Source organism: Lutjanus erythropterus, chromosome 19 (genome assembly GCF_056507025.1).
Source record: "Lutjanus erythropterus isolate fLutEry1 chromosome 19, fLutEry1.hap2, whole genome shotgun sequence".
NCBI classification, from domain to species: Eukaryota; Metazoa; Chordata; class Actinopteri; order Lutjaniformes; family Lutjanidae; genus Lutjanus; species Lutjanus erythropterus.
Window position 1 is genome coordinate 11,607,756 of NC_139335.1, and position 10,916 is coordinate 11,618,671.

Consider the following 10,916-nt stretch of genomic DNA (forward strand, 5'->3'; position numbering starts at 1 on the left):
AAAGGAAAGCATCCCAGGATGCATACTCCACCAGTTTATTCTGGCCATTTTTGCTCCATATCCACTGGTGGAGTGGCCATCTGGACTACCAACAGCTTTCTTATTGATACACAATGGATTGATTATGAAGTGTATGCGTGGTTATTATTATTGGTTTTGATACCACCTGATAGACCATGCATCCACACTTTGACACAACTTCTGTCCGCCACCTGGAAGCAACTGGATCAGACCACCTGGTGCATAATGCCTTGTTGCTCATGGGACAGGAATATTCCTGGCTGAGGCTTGTGGATTCAAAGGTGCAGCACTGCAGCTGGGTACTGCTATTTCACAACAGTATTCACTGTGCAACTGCCCCAAAGACCTCAAACATTAGTGTCGATGAGTGATCTGTCAGACAGTATCAAAAGCAGTGACCATAACCACAAATATACTTAATAATTAGTTAATAGTCATGTGTCTCACCAAGTAAAGTCATAACTTCACAAATCATTAGCTAATGTTTATGAAAACAGATTCTGATCACGAGTCAGACAGTTGCCAATGGCAACAAAAATAAAGTTACAACAGCCGAAAAACTGTAATAAAACTCATTAGTCTTGTGACCCACTTGTACTAAATAATTAGTTAATAGTCTTGTGCCTCACCAAGTAAAGTCATAAACTGATATCTTTACAAACCATTAGCTTATGATTTATTAATGCTGATCAGGAATACGACAGTAGCCAGTAGCAACAAAAATGTGGCTTTGACCCACTGTGGTAATTAACACATGAATTACCAGTATAAATTAATGCTAGATGTTGATGGGGAATTAATCTGTGACTTAACTAATGGTAATTAATACATGACTCAGTCTGTGAATCAGATAGACTCTATTAGTTCCTGATGTGGTAAATATTAATGCATATTTTATTTCTTCATGAGTCATACATTAACACACGATGATCTGCTCATGGAAGCATTTATAAATGCATATTAATGGACCAGAATTGTAAAGTGTCACTGATCTGACTACAAATGAATGATTTACAGCAAAATAACCAAAGTGTTGTTTGGTTGTTTTTAATTGTTGGGTCAGTATTCGTGGGCTGGTGTGGGTCAAAGGTTCATTCTCATTTTCCATTCTCCGTCCATCTGTGATCATGACACTGGTCAACATCTGCTGATCTGCCATAAAAATACAAAAAGTAACATTCGTTAGTGGATTATTTTACTCACATTACAGACTCTTTTTCGTGTATGTATATGTTTTTGTTACCTCTTCTGCCTTGACACTCAATTGCAGCTTACTCTAACATCGTCAGCCAAATCTGAAATGTATTAAAATATATACTGTGTATAAATATATAAACTAAAATGTCACTGCAGCGCGTGTTGTTTTGCACACTGTCAGCTCGGATTTAAAGCTGTTTTATCTGACAATGCAAATTATACTTTTTATTATCTCATTGTAAACTTCTGCTTTCCAGTGAGAGAAATGGGTCATAGCTTAGGGATGTTCCAAATAAGCAGACATCAGCTTTGTGAGACAGAAAGAGGAAATTGGGCCTGAACTCTATGTAAGCTGACAGTCTGCTCTCTGTTGTCTGCATAATAGACAGTTTATCACATACAGTGATGTTGGAAGTCTATGAAAAAAACCCCAAAAAAACATATCCATCACATGCCTTGTTTTGATTTTTTCACAGTGCAGTTAAACCTGCGTTCACACCATCAGCCTGCTGGTTACTGGCCGACCCTTGATGGCTCAGGCCAGGACTCCACTCATTGTTAAAATATGTCTTCCCTGTGGGAGAATTTCTCCTTTCAGAGTTATGACGGAAATGAATAGTTGCTCTTCAGGATGGAGGTCTGTAACCTCAGTTTACCCTCAGAGGAGACAAACTCAGAAAACTCAGGAGCGTGTCTTTGTCCTGTCTCGCTGTTCCCTCTGCCGGTCTCTGTGTCCTCTGCTTTCACCTCTTGTCTTGTCCTTATAGTGACCTTGATGCTTCACACCGTGTTAACATGTTAAGATGGGGATGAGGTTAAAGGGGTCAACCGAGGGGGAGGATCAAAACAGGGGGACCCATATTCATCATCGTGTCCTTGTAATATGTTTAAAATGGCAGAAATGTTGAGTTTTTGTTGCATCAGTAAAATACAAGATGAGACTTCATGAGCTGGGCAGAAAAAATCAGCAGCAAATAAACTCAAATTCCTTTGAGGAGCAACTTTATAGGCACATATCAGACAAATTATAATATTAACTAAATTATTATAAAATGTCATACCAGAGTACTGCCTAATCCTCATTAAATCTGTCCAAACGACAAAAAAAGGGCAACTCAGCCGAGAAGATCCAGCATAATAATCTCTGTTCAATTATTTAAAACAGAAATAAATGTGCTAATTGTGCCATTATTCAATGACCATATTAAATACATCAAGTAAAGCATTAATAATATATCTGAATGTAAAACAATATTTAAGAATGTAGCAATCTAATAAACTGAAATTTACATAATGTAAAGTTCATATGGCATTTGATAAGCAGATGCAAAAACAGTTTAAGTGAGTTAAAAGAGACAGACATAAATCACAGATTATTTTTAACAAAGCACACACTCATTAATCACTTCAGACTGCTCTTTGGATCTTCCACTCATCTCTGCCTGGGGGGTTATGAGGATCAATCGATAAATTCACAGTTTCCTAACACTTTCGCAGTTTGCATGTGGTTGCATCACACTGAGCAACAGGTCCAAACACGACAGACTGTGACTCTTGCACTCTGGCCTTTAATCAGAGAAAAAGAAGCAAGTCTGCTTTCAGATCTTATCAGGGGCACTTTGACCTCATACAACATCTGTCAACAAGAGGGTCCAATGTCACCGTAACAGAGCCGGATAACAGCATCGCTAACAAACAAAACTGATAACCCAACTCAGCCCATTTGTCTTATGTTCTTAGATTTAGTTAATGTTTGGATTACACTGATGCAATCAGCAGTTTTTATTTAATGGGGAATCATGTATCCAGTAAGCCTCACTGCTCTTTAAGAGTGTTTCACCTCTCCTTGCCACCAGATGGCAGTACAATGCAGCGCATTAAATTATCATAAACATTACTTTCAAAAATGAAGGTGAGCATGGGAGGACTAGTTTCATAAATAAATCAGAAAATCAAACCCTTTTCTGGGTTTCACTTATGCAAAGATAAGAACAACTAACACAACAACAACAACAACAACAACAATAATAATAATGATAAAATAATAGTAGATGTGATGTGAAATCATATGAGCAGCCCAAATATTTAGTAGCTCGTTTAAAATCTTGTGTTGACCAATTTACTTAATTTAATTTAAATGATATATAATTTATTTAATAATATTTTTAAAATAAGTTGGGTAGGCTACCAATATATGATGTTAAATTTTAAGTCATATATTAGTGGTGAAGCTGAAACCATAAGATATGAAGAAACCTCTGAGAATACAGTGTGCAGAGTGCAGTTGTTTGTTGTTGGGGTCACCAGCAGCTCACAAATCAAATAAGCACTGCCCCCTCCACAACACGCACTGCGCGCATGCACGGCCACACACATTTTAAAGGAATTAACTTGATTTTCAGGCAGGCGGCACCTATCAAGTTGAAAATCTTGTCTGAGAGGGGTGTTTGCAGTGCCACGTCTTTTTTTTTGGTTACTGATTTTATTGAACATGTGACTGAATTAGTCGCTCACATGGCTGCGGTGGCTGCATGATCCGCTTTAGTTCTTTAAAGTCCGGTGATCGGTAGCTCCCTCGGCAGCGACCATCCGGAGCAGAGGACCGCTGAAAAACACAGCGCCTACCCGGACAAATCATGGCGAACAGCGGGCAGAAAGTTGTGCTGATCACCGGCTGCTCCTCCGGCATCGGGTTACGAATCGCCGTCACACTGGCCAAAGATGAAAAGAAGCGTTACCATGGTAAATGCGCTTTCTTCTTCATTGTTTCTTTAATCGGACCTATTAGTAGCAAGCATATAACAGTGTGGTTCGCTTGAAAATCTATTCCGTGTTTACTTTCCCCTGCAAAGCTCTACTATTGCACCAAGCCTCCTTTACGCACAAAGTTCGGTTGAGTTTCATGCGCAACTCTCCGTCTTAACGCAAATAAGTGACTTAGTGTAGTGTCCATTGAGATAGCTAACCCTGGTGATATCGGATCCATATCCTTTTGTGAGGACTGGGCTTCAGTCGCCCCTTTGGTTCAACTATTATCATGTGAAAGCGCAGTTTCCAGGGCAGGGCTCTGCGAGGATGCCGCTTGCCAGGCGGAATCATAAAAGGAGTCTTGTCAGTTCTCTTTCAAGTGACTTCTCCAGCACAAAGCCCCCTTTTATCGCAGTGAATTGTAGACCGCCTGCTCCGGTTTAGTGCCGTGTCTAATGTGCCTATAGTCCTCTCACTGGAGCGAGTGTTGAAAGGGGGACAAAGTTTGAGACCTGTACAAGCGAGGGCTCACTCTGAAGCAGGGGCCTTGTTTGAAGTCTTCATTGGTGCACAGTGGAGTTAGGTTGTCCCACTTTGACATTGTTGGTCTGTGCGTCTCCTCTCCTGCTTCCCAGCCATCATTAATGTCAGTGTAGGAATTGGGGAACCAAGACCATGTCAGGGAGCCTCAGAGAGAATTACATTAGACCACCTTCCCACCCCCACCCGTGTTGGTAAGAGTGGCTTTAAGAACCCCCTTGTTGTTAGACATAACTTAATGCAGAATTACATAATTGTCTGTAGACAGTCAGTGTGTTAACAGTGAAATTCGTGATTTCAGAAGTTATCTGCTGCATTGTCTAATTAGTTCATTTTAGCCAAGTTAAGTCTGTACTGCTGTCCTTTTGTTTTAAGAACCACTGTGCAAGGCTTAGTTTAAAAGCATAATATGCAACATTTTCTGAAAAACAACAGTGTATTGACTATTAACATAATCCCTCTCAAATAGCACTTAGGACCCACTAGAAGTGTGTCCCCTCTGTCTGCATTTCTCTTTATTTTGCTGTACTCAGGAGGCTTTACTAACCCAAAACGCCTGTATTTGACGTTTTAAGATTGAGTCCCACCAATAAACTACCTTCTGGAGCTCAGACAAATCCTACTGATTTTACTTTGAAGCATTCATAATCTTTGGGGACCGTCAGGATATGATGGAATTTATTACCATGGAAGGGTAAATGAAAACGCAAAACAAACGTGATAAATTGATCCCTTTGCACTGGTTTGAGCAGAATTTTCACACAATATGACTTGCTTTCAATAAGGCCACCTCTGTGCAATGAAGTCGATCTGTTCTTTTCCCAGAGTCTTTAGGAAATCCAAAAGAGATTAAATATTGCATTGTGCATAAAGTAGTAATTAGTTGCAGTAACGCGCACCAAACTCAGACAAACCCCAGAAAGACCTCTGTGTGTGCAATGCACTGTGGTTCATTCAAGAATGTTTAAGCAGCCCAAGAATAATTCCTGCAGGAGCTACAAGAACAATGGATCTCTTGTTCACTTCTCTACCAATACGTAAATCTCTTTGTTGCTTTATGGACACACAGATCTCAAATCATAAGATCAGGCTTAATTAGACTCTGTCAGATGTCATTAATGCATAGTTTGTATTTGACTACCACAAGTTGCATGACGCTGACACAGCAACAGTCTCAGAAATGGCCCTGGTTTCATCACTATATGTTATGAAATGTCACATCAGTACCGTTGCATACCAATAGAAAACTTCTACAGCAAATTAAACAGCAGAGCAATCTTACTTCTCCAATCTTGTCCCTGTTGAGGCAAGAATCAGGTGAGGGTTTGGCTTTATCTGTCAAGGACAACAGGTAGATTCAGCTGAATGTGTGAATGACAGGCTGTTTACTCCCACTGATCGCTATTGTGCAACAGCACTATGTCTTTTCTCAGCTAGATAGTGTCAGTCAGCACAGTGTTAGCACAACATGCGACATGGAAGAAGCCATGAAAGCCAAGTGAGCACTGTGCTGATAGGTGCTGTCACTGCTCATGATAGATTCCTGTGCTGTATGTAGGTTAATGTTGCTCAGTGTGTAAAGTTCAGAGGAAATCAATTGTGTGTCCTGTAAACTGACAGGCGTGGTCACTGCTGGGAACTCTGACCCGCATGTCTGACTCTGTCACAACTGGACGTGTGTGTGCTTGCTGGAGTGTGTGCTAAGGAAATCATTTAGTGGTTGCTTCACTTATAAGAAAACAATCCATGACTTTCTAAATGATTCCCCATCAAATGATAAATGATGTCAACTAAAAGGTCACCCTAATAAGAATGAGCCAGAGTGCTCAGCACACTCCAAAGCATTTCTTTGCACTTCCAAGTTGTGTTGCTGTAAGACTTTAAAGAACCACTTTAAAGTTAGAAAGTTTGTAAAGTTTGACGCCCCATCCTGCAAGTAAGATAATATTTTCCACTTCTCTCTCTCTCCTTATCAGTGATTGCCACAATGCGGGACCTGAAGAAAAAGGACAAGCTGGTAGAGGCAGCTGGAGACACATATGGCAAGACCTTGATGTTGCTTCCACTAGACGTGTGCAGTGACGAGTCCGTCAAGCAGTGCATTAACAATGTTAAGGACCGCCATATAGATATCCTGAGTGAGTTGGACACACCTGAAACAAGGCCCCATTTGACCTTTATCCACCTATGTGGGAATTATGAAGATAAACAAATGTGCTTTTGTTTCATTATATTTTGAAACAGCTAATAAATTGTTTTAGTAAATAACCTAAAGTGATTAAGTTGTGTAGTGTATGGTCTAACCAAATGCAGAGAACTATTATAATAGCCTGCATTCAACAAAACAGTAATGTAGATGACAGAGAACAACAGTAAAAATCTAACAGACTTGTCAGGTGAAAAAGAAAAAAAAAAATCACAGTGCAGTGTTATTACAGAAACAATAAAAAAAACTTTAGGACAAAATTTTCAATATTCACGACTGAAATGTTAGGAAACAGTGGTCCCTTTCTTGTAACGCTGTCCTCCATGGTTTTGCAGTTGACATCAAGAGTAGGTGGGGGGAGGAGATTGGGAGAGTCTTGACATTCCAGTGGGCAGAAAGATTCTGCACCAAAACAGAAAGGACCAGCATACTGTGACATACAGCTGAATCTGGCCCACGACACCTTCTTTTGCTTGTTCTTTTTCCAAAGGGGGTTCCTAACAGCTAAAACAAAGCCGAAAATGACCCCTAAAGATCTCGGCACGTCACCAAGAATTCATTGGGTTCTTGATATTGGTCTCTCTAAAATAATAGAAATAAAAAACAAACAAACTGATAGATAAAATAATAATTAAAATAATGATTACTATAAATCTATTATCATGGTAAAATTTAATGTTGCTGGACTGATAATTCTTAAGCAGGTAACTCTTTTCAGTTCTTGCGTTTAAAGCTTTACTCTGGATAATGGTTCTCCCTGTAGACCTGCCTCCATTTTACTCTAAATCCAACATTACATCCCCCTTCACCTCGTTACTCAAGACCCAGAGGCCCTTCAACATGGACTGGTGTTACATCACACCTCTCTGTTGTTGTCACACACTGACATCTGGTGGCAATATCAAGTAAGACCATCTGTGATCTATCAGTGAGGGATCCGTTCTTGTAGAAAAACCAAAAGATCAGTGCAGACAACACAGATATCACTTCATATGAAGTCAGCAATATCTTAACCATTCAAAAGTTTTGCAGTGTTGGAGATACGAGTGTGTCATCTCTGTGTCTGTTTCCTGTCAGTCAACAATGCAGGTGTGGGCCTGCTGGGACCTGTGGAAAGCATCAGCATCGACGAGATGAAAAGAGTATTTGAGACCAACTTCTTCGGTGTTGTTCGCATGATCAAAGAAGTGATGCCAGACATGAAGAAAAGGCGTGCAGGACACATCGTGGTCATGAGCAGTGTCATGGGTCTACAGGGTATGATTTGTGTGTTTCTAAAGATACAGAATAAAATCTGTAGTGCAGTTCAGTTTGATCTAAAACCACAGGATAAGATATATGCAGTTCCCACATTTTCAGTCAAAGCCTTAGGGCTTTTCACGCTACGTATTCTTAACTCAGAGCCATCCTTAGCCCTGGGCTAAGAGTTGACCCTGAGATAACGCATCTCCTTTTAACACACACATTGTTAACTCCGGGTTAACCCACAGTTCATACTGCACTTCTACTATCCCTGAATTAAACATGTACTGGAATATGCAACTCATGTTTACATGCACTGTTTTAGAGCAGGGCCAGCAGGCTCTAGACTAAAGTTGGGGTTAGCCCACTTTGGAATGTGCCAGTGTGCCAGCTTGCATAGCCTGGGGCTAAGAAGGTTCAAAGAATGCTTTTAGCCCAGTGCAGCTTTAAAAGCCCTATATTTGACTGAAAAAACAAAAGACTCTTTATTTAGTCTAAGGCTCAGCAGAAAAGCAGGAGAAAATAAAGATAACAAATGCTGAGCGTTCAAGGCTCACGTTGGGCTGTAAATCATACAGTTTGTTCTGTGCTTCAAGTGGAAATCATAGTGAATAATACCATGCAAAACCATGCCAGTGTTGTTTAACTAACTTGAAACATTTCCGTTATACTGATTTTATTTTATAAAACAAGCTCTCTTTTGAATGCTGTAAGAAAACACTAACTGTTTTTTTTTATTTCTGATTCTTTGTGTAATCTGCTAAAAAGAGTTTTGTTTTCTAATAATAGTGCTGACTAGAGATGAAATGATAATCACTTTCATGATAAACTGTGATAAAATCCAGGCGATTAGTGTTACAGTTTAAAATTTTAATTATCTTTTAACTGTGTTTGATTGCCACGCTTTGAAAAACGGCAATTATGTGGGTTTGTTTTGTGTCAGTTAAAACATTGACATCGCAAAGGGTATGATGCAACTTCAACTCTTTCAACACTTTAACAATACAGAGATAATAATGATAACCATGATATGAAATGCTAGCAAGCATTTTAAAGTCATGTGAGAATACTTGGTAGATGAAATCTGAAAATGTTTTTGTGTATAAAGGCTTAAAGACACAGTATGCAACATTTTCATTAAAAAAAAAAGCAATGTGTAGACTCAGAAGCATAATCCCTTTCAATCATGGCTAGAAGTGTGTGGTGTTGATCTGTCTTACATTTTCAGTCAAGGATTGCTGACTTGACTTGAGTCAAATAACAAGCAGCTGTAAAGAATTTTTAGTGTTTGTTTTAACTTGTTTGAAGTGCCAGGTGGGCGGGGTTTACCAGAACAAGTTAAAGAGTTTCTGATAAGTTGTCAATCACATGCAAGTTAGATAAACTGACTTACATATTCTGTCTGGCACATCTATTGTCGTATGTGTGAGCTTTGTGTGTAAATGATGTTTGACTGATGACTGCTGTTAATCGAGACGTTTGAGAATTGATATTACAATCTACTGATGCCGCCCTTTATCTCTCTGCTTTGTTGGTTTAGGAGTGGTGTTCAATGATGTTTACACTGCCTCTAAGTTTGCCATGGAAGGTTTCTGTGAGAGTATGGCCGTGCAGCTGATGAAGTTCAATATCCGGTAGATTACCCTCTTTCCTCTGTTCTTCCTTCACATCTGTCTTTACTTTGTACTGTACATGCTCCCTCACGGGCCTTTCTGCATCTGACTCACAAACCCACAGGTTGTCCATGATTGAGCCTGGCCCAGTGCACACTGAGTTTGAGACAAAGATGATGGAGGATGTGGCTAAGATGGAGTATCCAGGAGTAGATGCCGACACAGTTCGTTATTTTAAAGACGTTTACCTGCCATCTTCCATAGATATATTTGAAGCCATGGGCCAGACGCCAGAGGACATAGCCAAAGTAAGTGAACATGTTTCTAGTGATGATCTATCTCACAATTCAAGAATCACTGTTAATAATCAGCCTACAAATCAGTCAAAACTTTCTCTTGCTTCTCATCGCTCCAGTGCATTAAAAAGGTTATTGAGTCAAACAGCCCTCGCTTCAGGAATCTGACCAACAGCCTCTACACACCCATTGTGGCCTTAAAGTACGCAGATGAGACTGGTGGCCTGTCTGTCAACACTTTCTACAACCTACTCTTCAATTTCGGCCCTCTCATGCACATCACCATGAGCATCCTCAAGTGCCTGACATGCAGCTGCCTGCGCAGACGCACCATCTCGCCTAACTGAGAAGGGTGTCCAGTCCTGCCCCGCCGAGTTCCTGCTGCATTTCCCTGAGGTTTGGGGCGAAGCAGGTAGAGTAGAGCCAGTAACTCTGGAGAGAGGAGATGCCTTTTAGTTCAAAGACACTACCATGATAAGCTTTGCCAGACAACATGCACAGTTGCACAAGTTTGTCACAGAGATGCAGGATGACCTCATGTACACACACATACGAGTAAACATACACTAAAACACAGAAATACACACACATTGGATTATTGTACATACATATAGGTGAACAGATGTAGTGTTGGATGTCTATATTGTTTTTAAGAGAACACACACACAGGACATGAGATATGAGCCCCATGGACAAACACAAAAGCACAAATATGAACTCAGTTACAGAGAAAAACACCAAGATTATAGATTATTAATAATGCTATAAATTCTAGCCTAGATAACTATACACCCAGGCTCACCAGAGTTATAACATGTATGAGAGAAACAGAAACAGTATATCTGCTTTTATTTTGCTGTGCCCTGAATTTCATGTTGCCTTAACATAGTGTTCTCATGGTCATAACTGCTGTTAAATCATATTTTTAATCTTTTGATGAACTGAATGTTTTTGGTTTTTAAAGGTTTGTGAAGGGTTGGGTCAGATGTGTTTAATATAGCATCGTGATTTAGAAATAAACAGAATTCTGATTTACCCTCAAAGGTATTATTA

At 39.8% G+C, this 10,916-nt stretch overlaps 1 protein-coding gene and 1 long non-coding RNA gene across 2 annotated transcripts; one reads left to right on the forward strand and one right to left on the reverse strand.

Annotated features, from left to right (window-relative positions):
• Positions 1 to 891: 891 nt before the first annotated feature.
• LOC146309356 (uncharacterized) lies at positions 892 to 3,863 on the reverse strand. Its single transcript, XR_014772422.1, has 2 exons — positions 3,733 to 3,863; positions 892 to 1,173 (listed from the first exon to the last, which is right to left on the reverse strand). It is a non-coding gene; the product is annotated as an uncharacterized LOC146309356 (long non-coding RNA).
• On the forward strand, positions 3,589 to 10,470 carry rdh8a (retinol dehydrogenase 8a). Its single transcript, XM_084743937.1, has 6 exons — positions 3,589 to 3,960; positions 6,483 to 6,644; positions 7,790 to 7,969; positions 9,495 to 9,588; positions 9,692 to 9,875; positions 9,983 to 10,470. The coding sequence occupies exons 1-6, from the start codon at positions 3,855 to 3,857 to the stop codon at positions 10,208 to 10,210; spliced, it is 954 nt and encodes a 317-aa protein (XP_084600063.1). The 5' UTR covers positions 3,589 to 3,854; the 3' UTR covers positions 10,211 to 10,470.
• The last annotated feature ends 446 nt before the right edge of the window (positions 10,471 to 10,916 follow it).

What these genes read in the sequence shown, in the direction of transcription:
- rdh8a (XM_084743937.1), top strand. Translation starts at nt 3,855, where the DNA reads ATGGCGAACAGCGGGCAGAAAGTTGTGCTGATCACCGGCTGCTCCTCC. An exon ending in CAGTGTCATGGGTCTACAGG is followed by an intron (nt 7,970 to 9,494) that starts GTATGATTTGTG and finishes TTGTTGGTTTAG; the next exon opens with GAGTGGTGTTCAATGATGTT. An exon ending in CGCCAGAGGACATAGCCAAA is followed by an intron (nt 9,876 to 9,982) that starts GTAAGTGAACAT and finishes TCATCGCTCCAG; the next exon opens with TGCATTAAAAAGGTTATTGA.